Source organism: Amblyomma mixtum, chromosome 2 (genome assembly GCF_055824585.1).
Source record: "Amblyomma mixtum isolate Tamu chromosome 2, ASM5582458v1, whole genome shotgun sequence".
NCBI lineage: Eukaryota > Metazoa > Arthropoda > Arachnida > Ixodida > Ixodidae > Amblyomma > Amblyomma mixtum.
In genome coordinates this window covers 284,657,091-284,671,743 of record NC_143013.1, presented here as the reverse complement: position 1 = coordinate 284,671,743, position 14,653 = coordinate 284,657,091, and the positions used below count along the sequence as shown (strand labels likewise).

Here is a 14,653-nt window from a genome sequence, read left to right as displayed (position 1 = left end):
TGCTGTTTGTGCGATTTATGCCTCGCTATGCTTTCGCTGGCCAATCCAGTTTCGCTTCTGAAGTAAAAAGGATGTGACGCACGGTTACTTTTCAGTCCGGCTCGTCGAAATGCATGCATTGGCGTGGTGCGGTAGATTCCTTACAAAGCGTCTGTCACTTCAACCGCGAATCCGAGTCTGTGGATGCTTAGAGGCGCTTGTCAGGGGATCCGCTGCGAGTTGCGGCAGTCAAGCAGGGTATGCCGTCACTTTGGCGCTGCTAAAGTAGAACTATTCGCTTTTGCAGCAGACGAAAAAGGGCACATTGCACTCATGCTCTCCATGCCAATATCGTTCCAGATCAAAGGATGTTTCCCTCTCTTTCGCATCATTCGAATCAACACAAGCCGAAGATCACAAGCCGCCTATTGTAATTCTCCACGGGCTTTTTGGCAGCAAGAACAACTGGAAAAGTCTGTCCAAAGCGATGGTGAACGCCACGAAACGTAAGGTAATAAAAGCCCGGTTCGGCTAGGTGTTATGACTGCGGTCAGAACTTCCGGTGAAAGTTCATCTTTTTAGCGTCTAGTAAACACATTGCTTCGAGTGTCTGAATTTACGCAGTCGCTGTCAACACGGACAGCGGGCAGCGCTTCGCTACCTCGACTTCGCGGAAAGGGTCGACGCAGAGCTAGATACCGCCATTCGGTCAAGCAGGGATTCGTCATTTTTTAGTGCTATTAAATCTGAAAGGTTCGCTTCGACGGCGAAACTTTAAAAAAGCACACCGCTTGCGCATTTACTTTCTAAACTCGAAGTGCGATTTGCAAAATAATGTCGCTCATATAGAGCATTTGAGCGGGATCGAGCTCTTGAAGCAATTTATGAAATATCTGTTTTAACTGCATAACACATTCTACTGTTTCCTGAATACTTCGAAGCATGTGTGCTGAAGTTTGTCTGCCGTATTGTTTCGTGTATTGCTGTGGGTATACATGCTCCGTTTGTAACTACACATGTCCGAAACAATTATTGCATTATGGATGCAGATTTCTTATTGTTATGGATGCAGATTTCGTATTGTTTCCGCCTGTGCATATTACTTCATGGTATCATGTGACTAATGTCGCGAAATATACAGTGAATTTAATTTCCTCAGAAAATGCATTGAGATGGAATGGTCTGCAGATGTAAGCATGCACTTCCAAACTTCTGCTTTGTAAATGTTGCTCATGTGGGCAGTTGGCAGAAATGATAAGCTTTTTATATGCCGCTCTGTTTGAATGCATCAGTTCTTTGCTGCCTCAGCTAATTCAGGTTAGGTGCATATGGAGATTCAGGTTTGATTTAACCACAAACACCTTTTTGCAAACATTTTTTGAGCCTGTAATGTGGAGCAAATGCATAACAGGTTGTTTAATGTGCATTAGATGTGACCCTTCATGTTGCCTGTGAATCTCACTGTTAAACGTAAAACTGTGAAAAAGTTTATTTCAACCTGATAGTACAGTGGTATACGACACGACATGAGACATTTACTTAGCATCAAACTAACAATTCATTGTTCATTATTAAAGTTCAAGCACCGCTTGTTGATGTTGGTCTGAATAGTTTGTGTTGAATATAAAAGCCAGTACTGCTTTCTTCAATGCAGATGAGATGACAACGCTAATTGTCAAATGCTAAGTGTATACATGGCTTTTGTATATCAGATTCCGCTGTATAATGAAGTAATTTGTAAACGAATGCAGGTGTACACTCTCGATGCCCGCAATCATGGAGAAAGCCCACACACGGATGACATGGATTACATACTGATGGCCAATGATGTAGACCTTTTCTGCAAAGAGCGAAGCCTTCAGAAGATTGCCCTCATTGGACACAGTATGGGCGGTCGGACAGCCATGACTTTTGCACTGACGCGAGTAAGGACTCAAGCTTCTTGTTGAACTGCTTCAAATTGAATTCCTTTCTCTTCAGTTTTATTTTCAGCTAAACAGAAAATTATTGCTGCAATACATTTGGGTGGCTCGCCACAGGCTGGTTGGTATGCATTCAAAGAATCTAGTACATGCAAGCTGCATCAAGCCAAAACTGCATTAGTACTTCTTGCAGCTGTACTCAGTGAATCAGGTGAGGCACATTTCCGTGAGAAGGTTTTGCAGAACCATTCTGAAAAATGTTCTATCCATTCACTTTGTTCTCTAAGTGAAGAGAGCTTTGTCCTCATTTATTTGTTTTTGTTTAAGACAAACAACTTTGCAATGCAATATTTAGGTGATAATATTTCACTGCATGAAAATGAGGTGAAAGATTGGCACAGCTAGCTGTTTGCCATGACGCCACTTAGAGCTACATTGTAGCTCGCCGTTGCTTAGGTGCCTGGATTTTAAACCCAGATTTCAAGAAATGTGCATACAAAACCGTATTTTCCTGCTTGTTAGCTCCTCTAACCTTGATATTTAATGCAAAATATTGGTGGTAAATAAAAAACGAACTGTATGGATGAATAGCACACATTTAATATTAAGGACTCGGGGTAAGCTAAGTTGGGAATAAAATTGGATTTCCGGTTTTTGATGCTGAAACCTTCCTGTACATTATTCAGTGACTCTCATGCTTTTTTGGCCTTTCAGGGTAAGGTGATGTGTGGGCACGGCCGATTTCTGGAAAGCTTGCACTCATTTGCATTTCTGCTATCAAAAATGATGTCAGAAGAAAAATTGGCAAATTTCCTGAGCTCAGCTGATTCTTTAACACCTGTTATGCAAAACAAGAAATGTACAAAAACAAAGTTTTTAACGACAATTGTGGTGCCTCTGTCATAAGGATATGCATATAGTATTTGGTGTACCATCATGCCATGAGCTGGATTCATGCTCACATCGAGAAGCACTTCATAGTTTTGCTCAGTGTGTGAAATTGTGAAATGCAAATATTGGCCGAAGACGAGTCTGTTATGTCGGTACTATGTTACATGTGCTTACAGAATTTGCTTGAACTTTGTTATAGCGGGACAATCTTTAGGGCCAAGCAACCCTGAGCTACCATGTGTCACGTGTTGGCGGCTTTCCCGCCAGTCTGTACCCTGCTACCAGCAATAAAGGACGTAACATATAATTGGCGACGAGGTAAAAATGGCAACTGCGCTGGGCACGATTGGGGAATTCGTTCCAACAGAGGCGACGTCTTGGCCCTTGTATTTGGAGCGCCTCGAATTTTTCTTTCAAGCAAACGACATCGACGGTAACGAGAAGAAGCGAGCAACGCTCTGCAGCGTTTGCGGCCCAGCAACGTATGCCATCGTTCGCTCCCTTTGTTCTCCGGATGCGCCGTCGGCCGTGGCCTACGATGAGATCGTCAGGCGTCTCTCAAACCACTTCTCGCCGCGACCGTCGGTGACAGTACAGCGTTTCAAGTTTGGCACACGTCAACAGCAGCCCGGTGAGTCAATTGCCGACTACATCGCAGAATTGCGACGTCTCTCGGAACACTGCGATTTCGGTGCGTCGCTCGATGACATGTTGCGCGACCGGCTAGTGTGCGGGGTGCGAAGCGAGACCCTTCAGCGTCGGTTGCTGGCGGAGCCGGAGCTTACGTTTGCTACAGCTCGGGAGAAAGCCATTGCAATGGAATCTGCGCAGCGACAGACCGAGCAAATTCGCGGCAGTGCCGCATCGTGTGAAGTTGGCAGCGTGAGCGGGCAGCGTTTCGACCCGTGTGTTGCGAAGGTCTCTGCGCCAGTGACAGCCAAGGAGGGTACCCATAAGCAGGCTGGTTCGCCTGGAAGCACAAGCGTATGTTTCCGCTGCAAGGGTGCGCATTCGCCAAGCAGTTGCCCATTCATGAATCTGCAGTGCCACTTCTGCAAGCAACGAGGGCACATAGTGAGAGCATGCAGGAGGAAGGCGGCAGCTCGCGCTTCGGCTGAACCCAACTCTCAGAACAAAAAACGGGCCGGTGGAGGCCGTCACAAGAATGCTGCGTCGGACGTTTACGACGTGTTCGTGCTGTCTGGTGAAGAGCCAGCCGTGAGAGTGGAAGTGCGCGTCAACGGAAGTCCCCTAGAGATGGAGGTGGACTCTGGTGCAGTGTGTTCAGTCATCAACGACCGGACTATGCAGAAGCTGCGAATATCGAAAAGGGCGTTGCGCCCAAGTACTCTTCATCTCCGAGCTTACAATAACAAGGAACTACGAGTGTTGGGTGAACTGACCGTGAAGGTGGAATTCAAGGGGCAGGAACATCGCCTGCGATTGGTGGTGGTTAAGGGTGCTAGTATCGGACTTCTCGGTCGGGACTGGTTCAAGTCTTTGGGAATAAGTCTGAGTGGTGTTCACAGTGTGTACGAGCCGAGTCGAACTGGCAGTAGGGGAACAACAGCCTTGCTCAAGAAGTATTCTTCAGTCTTTGAGCCTGGACTTGGGACAAGTAAAGGGCCTCCTGTACGCATAGAGGTGAACCCGGCAGCTCCGCCGCGATTTCTGAAGCCACGACAAGTACCGTTTGCATTGAGACCGAAGGTGGACGAAGCACTGGACAAGTTGGTGAGCCAAGGCATTTTCCAGCCTGTGCGGCACTCGAAGTGGGCAACACCTGTCGTTCCAGTTGTCAAAAAAGATGGATCGATAAGGATCTGTGGGGACTACAAGAGCACAGTCAATCGTGTAGTGCAGTGGGAGACGTATCCCCTGCCGACACCGGAGCAGCTGTTTGCCAGGCTGGCAGGTTGCTCGAAGTTTTCAAGGCTAGACCTCGGACAGGCGTATCAACAGAAGACTGTTGATGAAGAAACAGCTGACTTGTTGACGGTTACAACACATCGGGGACTGTTCCGCGTAACCCGTCTTCAATTTGGCGTGGCAGTGGCAGTGGCTATCTTTCAGAGGTACATGGAAGAACTGTTGCATGGAATTGATGGTGTTCTTGTGTTCTTGGATGACATCTTGATCGGTGGAAAGGATGAGGTGCAGCACAATGCTCGTTTACAAGAAGTGCTCAAAAGAATTCATGAAGACGGTCTGCGACTAAAGTTTGACAAATGTCAATTTTGTGTTGAGGAAGTGTGTTACTTGGGATTCCGTGTGAACTCTGCAGGTGTGCAGCCGACAGAAGACAAGGTGCGTGCTATTCACAAGGCCCCAGAGCCGACATGCAAAAAGGAACTTCAAGCCTTTTTAGGAGCTCTGAACTTTTACAACAAGTTTCTTAAAGGAGCAGCTCATGCCTTGGAGCCACTGTACCGGCTGTTGGACAAGGGTCGCGAGTGGCGTTGGATGGAAGCTGAGGCAGAAGCATTTCGCCAGGCGAAAGATCTGCTGCAGTCATCACATGTTCTGGTGCACTATGATGTCAACAAACCCCTAGTGCTGGCCTGTGACGCATCCCCGTACGGACTGGGTGCTGTGTTGAGTCATGTGTGCGAAGATGGCAGCGAGAGACCGGTTGCATATGCGTCGAGAACTATGAGTGCGGCAGAACGGAATTATGCCCAGACAGACCGAGAAGCGCTCGCCATCGGCTTTGGCATAAAGAAGTATCATCAGTTTCTATATGGGAGACATTTCAAAATTGTGACAGACCACAAACCCCTCTTAGGACTGTTGCACCATGCCAAGCCCATTCCCCAGGTGCTATCACCACGGATGCTGCGTTGGACCCTCATGTTATCGGCTTATGACTATGAAATTGAGTATCGACCAGCGGAGAAGCTTTCCAATGCTGATGCATTCAGTCGTTTACCACTGAGAGCCAGTAGGGCAGAGGAAGAGGAGCAGCGTCTTGGGGAAGTAGGGATGCTGGAAATGGCGCCGGAAGTAGCATGGAACTCTAGGAAGGTGGCAAGATTCACGTCAAGGGATAAGCTGTTGGCTAGAGTCTGCAATTGGGTGCAGCATGGGTGGCCAGAGGGTAAGCTGCCAGAAGAGTTTGCAGCGTTTGTGAGCCGCAAGCATGAACTGTCGGTGTACCAAGGTTGTTTGCTGTGGGGCAGTCGTGTGGTCATTCCAGAGCCAGCTCGACCGTATGTCATGGACATTCTTCACACAACTCATCCAGGAATTGTCAAGATGAAGGGGCTTGCCAGAGGAGCCGTGTGGTGGCCAGGAATCGACAGAGATGTTGAGCAGAAGGTGAGAGACTGTGCACGTTGTCAGGAATCCAGGTCTGCGCCAGCAGCTGCAAAGATTCACCCTTGGGAATTCACCAAGCGTCCTTGGACAAGACTACACATCGATTTTGCTGGGCCCTTCCAAGGCAAAGTTTTCCTCATTGTGGTGGACTCTCACTCAAAGTGGTTGGAAGTGTGCCGGATGAATTCCATGTCGACAGCTACAGTTTGTGCGAAGCTTCGTTTCCTTTTTGCTACCCATGGCATTCCAGAAACTGTTGTTTCTGATAATGGCACTGCCTTTTGTTCGGAGGAGTTCAGAGACTTCATGTGCCGGAATCAAATCCGACATGTGACCGTTGCCCCATATCACCCTTCTTCGAATGGTCAAGCAGAACGCATGGTGCGCGAAACCAAGGGAGTACTCAAGCGAATGGTTGGAGGCGATATCGACACACGTCTGGCTAGGTTTTTAATGACCCAGCATATCCTGCCTCATGCTACAACAGGCAAGAGCCCGGCCGAATTGCTAATGGGCAGGAAACTTTCAACTGTGTTAGAGCGTCTGCATCCTGACCTGCAGTCCAGTGTGCAGCAGAAACAAGAGCAGGTGATGCAGCGCCGTAGCCAGGCAGTGCGACTGTTTGATGTGGGGGATCGAGTGTTTGTGCGCAACTATCTCTATGGGCCCAAGTGGTTGCCGGGCATTGTGGATGCTGTCACAGGACCAGTGTCGTACTTGGTCGTCACCAAGGACGGTCGTCGATGGAGACGTCATGTTGACCAACTCAGAAGTCGTTCTGCCAGCTACGCATTGGACAGTTTCGCTTCTGGGATGTGCGAAGAGGAGGAACCGCTGGTTGCTTCCCCGGCAGGGTGTTCCGGGCTTGGCATTCCTTCAAGCCTAGAGGACCCTGGAAGACGGGACCAAGGAGAAAGACTGGAGGAGGCTGCAGCGCCCAGTACCGAATCTGCTTCCTGTGGTGAGGACCGTGAAGCGAGTGCTTCCCTTCAAGTCCAGCGACCACAGCGCCAACGCAGCCGCCCTGCGTATCTGAAGGACTTCGTGACGTAGGGGGGAGGAGTGTTATAGCGGGACAATCTTTAGGGCCAAGCAACCCTGAGCTACCATGTGTCACGTGTTGGCGGCTTTCCCGCCAGTCTGTACCCTGCTACCAGCAATAAAGGACGTAACAAACTTCTCCTTAAGCCCATGTCATGAAATTCGAGCTCATACGTAAGATTTCAATTTTAGGTCTAGCTCTAATTTTTTTTTTCTGCTGGACCTACGGAATCTACAGATGGATAGAGAGTGAGTTCCTAACCTTCCTTTGAGGTTGGTTTGTGCCTTGTGTTAGCTTGATTTTATCGGCTCTGAGATAAATTCTTTCTTCCCTTTCTCTTATTCTCTTAACTTTTCTAGTGCAGTGAAGTGCAAGTGTTTTTGGAAGTGCATTGATTATCTCCGTCTTCTGTTTTGTAGTGACACTCAATTTGATTAGCTTTCATGTATTTTCAAATGCTTGATGTTACATTATTAATGGCTCAAGAAACATCTAGAAGTAGCCCCACATGAGTTGAACAATTGATATGGTCAGCACGATGCAAAGGAAACTTATTATTATTGCTGGCACACAGTTTTCTGAAGCCTAGAGGCACAGCTTTCTTTTTAGTGCATTTTCAATGCTTTTTTTCCTTAAGTTCCTTTTACTGAGCTTGTTCTTCTCTGTTTAATTGCATTTCCTGTGGAAGACGATTGGTCTCATCTCTTTTCGTGTAGCCGTCAATGGTAGAACGACTCGTGGTGGTAGACGTCTCCCCTGTCACCATGCCGTCCATTGTCACCACTGACAATGTCTTGGTCAGCCACATGAATGCCATGGACACTGTTCTGCCTCAGCTGTCGCCAGACATGTCATCACCAGCAGCTCGCAAGGAGGCTGATCGTATCCTAACAAGTGACATACCTGTGAGTGTTCTGCTTGTCACATTCTAATGCATGTAGTGCAGCTGTTTGAATGGCACCTTCCATCATTCGGATAAAAGAATGCCTGACAGGCAAACAACCCATGTTGTGCAGGAGGTTGGTGTGCGCCAGTTCCTGTTGGCCAACCTGCAGAAAGGAGAGCGCCTTTATGAATGGCAGTTCAACCTGAAGGCGCTCAAGCAGAACCTTCCTAAGATCATTCAGATGCATGACTTGAAGGGGCTGAGCTACGATGGAAACACCTTGTTCATCTGCGGTGGAGACTCTCCGTATGTGAGGTGAGGCCAGCTGATAGGTGTGTAATTAGGCGGTTCCATGTCACACAGTCACATGTCACTGTTAGGCATGTTAGAATGAGAGCAGCTCAGGCATGGTTGTTCCATGTTCTCTTGGGGTTCTCCTTGTAGTTATTAGTAGTTATTGGCCTAGCTTAGTGTAGTTATTCTACGTGCATTAAGTCAAGATCAGCGCGAGGGTGCTCATTTAGTCTTGCCTTCTAACTTCTAAACATAGATTTTTTTTTATTAAGAAATAGAATTGAAGGATGCTGACTGAAATGAAAGTGTACTTTTCCCCAGAAGCAGGTCACCTTTGGTATAGACCGTACCAGTGGTGACGCACTGCCACTATGGGTGCACTTGTATTTGCATGCTGTCACAGAAGAACGAGGGTGACTGTTTTGTCTCGCCCATTTTACAGCCCTAGCTTTGTGCCATAGGACTGTTTGTGTGGTCAACAACCTCTCATTCTTCTACAGCTGCATGCACAAACTAGCAAACCATTTGCAGAAGCACATCACCACTACTGGGGAGTATAATAGAAGGTAAAGTGCTCCTATGTGGCACATGCCTTCTCCGTGTTTTCTGGATGTCATTGATTAAGGGCGATGTAGAGAGAAGTTTTTCTCATGAAAACTAGGAGTGGAGGGTGTGTCACGACAGGTGCAGAATTTGTTTAGTTAAGCATTTTATTTTGAAATGCAGCAGACTGTATTTGATGCTAGCAGTAGGTCCAAGCAGGGTTTGTGGAGAGAGGGGTGACAAATGCAGAAGCCTGCTGCAGTTGATGTTGCAGAGAGGTAATCCAGCACTATCCGCATCGTGCGGTGTGAGGTGGGGAAACATCAGTACTTCAGAATAAACCTGATGCATGGCATTCCTTCCCCCTCTTAGATGCATAGGGGAAAGATGGCGATTATAGACCTTGCCGCTGCACCTATCGCTTGTTTTAGTGTTACATTACTATTACCAAGGCATCAGTTTTTGTTGTTCACAGAGGTTTGCGAAGCACTTTCTTTGGATAAGTGGCAGCGTTGTCGGTGTAACATGTCTTAACCATTAACTGTGGGGTCGTGTGATACAGGTGGGCCTAGGAGTAAGTGCATTTTATGGGGCCTAAGAAGGAGAAGTTAGGAATATCGCACAGTTATCCTTTGGAGACACTGAGCATATATGTACAGGACGTTTTAGCGATTCCCACAAGTAACTTTAAAATTTTGACTTTTTGAGCTACAAAGATGGCTGTTGTGGCCTAGCAATTCGCAACTTTCTCGGCCTGTGTGGGGTGCAACTGAAAATCTAATATGGCTACCCGAGAGTTGATCAGGCAGCCATGCTATAACCTTGTGTTGTGTTGCGCAGCGATGCTGCATTAAAATGTCTATGCAACTTACCTGCCCTCTGGCACTGGGATACATTGGCACTGGGAGAATTTGTGCAACTAAGATGGGAGTGTGCTACCTTGCTAAAGGCAAAAAAGCACTCAGTGTGGGACATATTTCATTTTCATTTCATTTCATTTCATTTATTTTACCCTCAGGGCTTTCGCATTACAGAGGGGGTGGGACAGTGAAGAAAACAATACATAGATCAAAAACAGGGCTATATATACGAACAATATTGAAAGATCCTAGAGACATAGGACGAAAACATTGAGAACAAAACAAATTGTGTGCTTTGGCGTGAACAGGTGCATGTCTTAATGCGCATTTTTAAAAATTATTCTGCATGTGTACCCACTGCACTGGCTCAGTGGCTTTGGCATTAAGCTATTGATTTCAAGGTGGCAGGTTCTATCCAGGCTGTGGCAGCCATATTTCGATAGAAGCAAAATACGAAAACACTTGTATGTGGTGCAGTGTCAGCGCACGTTAAATGAGGAGAGACCAGAATTTTTCTAGGTGTATTTTTGGATTCAAATCTTGCATAAGACTAATTAAAAAGACTAGTGCTTAGGGCTGGAACAAAAGGATAGAAAAAGACAGGATGAGCTCTGACATGCATAAGACGTTAGTAAACGTCAATCACCATGTGAAATTTGCCTGTGCTCAGAACCATCGAACATATAATTGAACTTATTCTTCCATCCAGTCTCGGTTGCGTTGCAGCAGTTGAAAGACGGCTGTGACGTCACAAGTGAACATCAGATCACGTGACACATACAAAAACTACAACATAATATCTTTTTGTTCACTTGTTGCCATTCCAGCTTTTGGAGCAGTTTAGCGCAAGAGTTGGAATGAATTAAAAATGACAAAACAGCTGTTGTATTGCAGTTTTTGTTTTCCTCAGGTAATCTCAAACTCCCTTGTAACGTCGCAGCCATTGTCAGGCAGCTGAAATTACAGAAGAAAAAACTTAATTACAAATTATTTATTGAGTACTGATGAACTCCACGTGGTGATCTGTGTTTACTAATGTTGTGTGCACTATTTCAGAGCACAAGCACACTCCGAAAGTTGTGGTGTCTCTACTCTTTTAAAGAACCCCATATGGTGTCATTTGATCCGAATCCCTCCACTCTGGTGTCCTTCATAGCCTATGTGTCGCTTTGGGAAGTGCAGACCTATTCTGCATGGGTCATTGCCTGCTACCTTGTTGGCCATTTTGTGGGCTCCGTCAAGCTGTCAGAATCTTTCTGGGAAACAAAACTAATTGAAAATTGAAAAAGCCCTGGGCACAGATGTTGTGTGTGTGATAGAAACCGCACAACGCAAGTGTGGCGGGTTTGGTGGGCAACACACTGGACTGCTGACAGTGAGGAGCAGCAGTTGTGACACGTACCGAGGCAGCTCTAATTGCTATAATTGCCATGTTCACTTGACAAGCAAAGTGGCTATGGGTTGAAAGAAAAGCTGTGACTGCTACTTCCTTTTGTGCCTCATGTGCTAGCTGCCAGTACCGGCTGAGGAGGCAGCTCCGTGTCTCCGTAAAGGTCTGCGCTCTTGGATTTTGTGCGAGCCCGCCAACTCCTAGTTGCAAGTGCTTCATGGATTGAATCACACTAGGTGACGTGATTTAGGTGGCTGTTAAATTAATGATTGGTCTTGGGAGGTTGCTTGGGTAGAGCAACCCGGGTCTCTCAAGCCCCACTGGTGTCTCTGTCTGAAACGGCCACGTGCCAGGGCAGCGCTGCATCGCTTAACCGCTGCACCGCTGTGCCAGGAGTGGTACGAGGACTCCTTGCAATCTATGATTGTAGAGAATGACCAGTTCCGTATATATGGGCATGTAGGCAGAACCAAGGCAAAGTGATACACGAAAGTGGCTGAACAAAGATAAAGCTAAACAAGGGCAAATGTGCTAGTACATTAAGTCACATTTAGCTTAACCAGGTAAATTGGAAGCCAATTTTTTTTCTCATTTCTCAAAAAGTTAGTATACTGTCAAGTGCTCGTGACAAAAAAAAAGTTGTCTTCAAGGCTGGTTCACAGTTTGTGCCATTCAAAATCACTGCTCACCAGTGGCGTTCAAAAACAAGCCACCGGGTCTGAAATGTACACTGACAATCATCATAACCTTGGTCATAGGCTTTTAAATACGTCTCTTCATTATGCTGAAAATTTAAAGAAGCGCCAAATGATGATGACCAAAAAACCCAGAAACGGAAATGGTAGCAGCTAGTTTTGTTTTTGCATATAGAAGCCCTTTGGATTTAAACTCTCTGTCCACAGCCAGTGATTAGAAAGATTTGCCCTCTGTCGTCAACATCTCACTTCGGCCTCATTCCTTTTCAGCAAGCGGGATCACGGTGCCATCAGGGAGCAGTTTCCTAAAGCCGAGATCGTTTACGTGAAAGGTGCCGGGCACTGGGTTCACGCTGACAAGCCTGCAGAGTTCTTGGACCTGGTCAAAAACTTTCTTGCAGACAATGCAACATAGTAACATCCATTCTCTCGTAGTGATACGTTGCCGCGGTTGTTGTATTTTTAGCTTGTTAAATGTATAGATTCCTTTCCCTCTTATCTGAAACGAAAAAAATTGCTCAATAAATATTGTGTACAAACAGAAGAAACGACTGCTCGTGTGTGTGTGGTTACGAGCTTCAACGAGAACAGGCCAAATAATATAATTTTTTTCGCCTCTTAAAAAATTGTCTGGCACAGCCAACAGGATTGAGATGTCGAAGAGACTTGGTTTGCTACAGAAGGTGATTTGAAAGCAGAGCTACAATATGTGGAAGGGCATTGAACATGCCAACTCGGAAGCAAAAAACTGACTTTCATGGCAGAAAATATGCGAACCTGTGAAACGTTGGTCTGAAGAGCTATGGGACAGAAGCTGTTGCAAGCCGCACGGAGAGCTGTATACGGGGTAAACAGAAGTTTCTGCCTGTTGGAAGAGAGAGGTAGTTGAAGATTGCCGTGCATTCAAGAACGCAATGGCACAACTATAAGCAAAGAACATTGTTGAGCTTGAAACTGGTATAAATACTTGCATTGGAAAGGACCGGGTACTGTAATGGACTTTTCAGCTGGTTCTGTGGCCCGTCGGGATGGATTTTGTCGTCCTGGGGGTTATCTGGAGCGCTGGTGCTCCTAAACCAGCTTCATGTATCGGCTTCACTTAGATGGGGGGGGGGGGGTTAAAAATGGGGAAGAGGAATATATGCACGTATCCCGCGTTCGTCCGCTGCTGACGGTCAGGCCGCCCACCCAACCCCGTGATTGCTAGCCGAACACGGCGGGCCGCGCCCTACATTCTACATTCCACTGGCGGAGACTGGAGCCTCACACGAAAACCAAAGATCACCGTTCTCCTGTTCCGGCATGGTACTTGCACCGTACGGGGCGCTCGCTACGTCGGCAGAGAGATAGAGAGAGGATCAATTTTATTGAGCGCTTAGCCCCCATTCTGGAGTTTCTCAGCAGGCGCCTTCCATTGCTAGCTAGCATTGCTTAGCTACATATCTAAGCAAAAAAGGACGGGGTGTTGCGGAAGGGCTGTGCGGAGAAGCTTAACTCCACCCAGACAACACCAAACGTCCTGAGGACGTCCTCAAATGGTCAAAACGTCCTCATTCCGAACAGGACATTCTGAGTACTTTTTTAGTGCATCACGGCAAAATGTCCTCATGAGGATGTCCTCAGTTTGTCCTTCGCGGAACGACTCCAGGACGAAAATTTCTCAAATGTCCTACAAACGTCTTATCGGAGGACAATATTGTTGCGTTGAACTGAGATAAAACCAGCTTTATCTCGCACTCGGCTTTTATTTCGTAATAACTGCAGGTTTATTAAAAGATACTTGTGTACAATAGAGATTTAATGTAGGAAACCATTGTGACTGGAAACATGTCCCTTCAGGAGATATGTTATTTTGGTTTTCTAACCTGGTCTTATGTACTTCATGCTTCTGATGGGGTTGGAGTGTTCAGATTTTTTCGCAATTTGTCGGACTGGCTTTTCCACTGAGGAGGAAGAGTTCAACTCCTGAGCGAGTTATATAGTCATTGCTGTAGGAAAATATTGCATGGAGAATAGCCTGTAACTGCCAACAATTGTGGTGAACGAACCAGTCACTTGTTGAGTTCGCAAAACTTTTACAAAATTTCTTTGCTAAAATCCAAGACAAATATAAGCATGAATAAAGCTGTTTCACAACCCCTGTGCACACTGCCTAGAATAATTAAGAAAACAGTGGCCCACATTCCCTGGGCTACATCATCATCTGATGTCCTGAAAACAGACTGAGAAAGGCCTCCAGAGGAAATCTGAGGATGTCCTGAGGACATACTGAGGCCGGACAACAGGACTAAATGAGGACCTTTTCAGGATTAGAAGAAGACGTCCTCAGGACAACACAATGTCCTCAAAAATTCTCAGGACGTCCTGAGGATGTAGTTGTGTTGTCCGGGCAGGGAACGGTCGCCTGATGAGTCTCCCTCAGCCTAAAATCTTCCCGGTTCCTCCATGAAGATGATGCAGCTGCTTGTGGCGGAAGTCGTACCGATGAACTGTCCACGCTCTCGGGTCCAAATGCGTCGGTTCTGACGGCCGGTGGCGAGTTCGCGCCGAAGCTCGCGTGAAGGTTTGGTTTGGTTTCATTTGGCGTTTATTTCTTTCAAAATGAAAGGCGAAGCAAAAGGCGGTAGGCCTGATTAGGCCTTGGCTCCCTGATACAGGCGGCAGCACACACCTTTAGCGCCTATATATAGCACAAACAGTGACACTAAATGACACCAACAAGGTCAACGCAGGCTCCACTGGAACTGCCCGCGAACAGCGTGTCCGTAGTCCCCACTATGTGAGGTCAGTAGCAGGCCAGCACTCTGCAGCAGTCGCACGTCAGTCGGTACGC

The 14,653-nt window shown here is 46.8% G+C and overlaps 1 protein-coding gene across 1 annotated transcript; it reads left to right on the top strand.

Moving 5' to 3' along the window:
- Positions 1-64: 64 nt before the first annotated feature.
- Positions 65-12,368, top strand: LOC149364317 (sn-1-specific diacylglycerol lipase ABHD11-like). The gene is made up of 6 exons (XM_089574255.1): positions 65-237; positions 340-490; positions 1,731-1,904; positions 7,869-8,057; positions 8,169-8,353; positions 12,091-12,368. Exons 1-6 carry the CDS (start codon positions 110-112, stop codon positions 12,233-12,235), a joined length of 972 nt encoding a protein of 323 aa, XP_089430381.1. The 5' UTR covers positions 65-109; the 3' UTR covers positions 12,236-12,368.
- Positions 12,369-14,653: the final 2,285 nt, after the last annotated feature.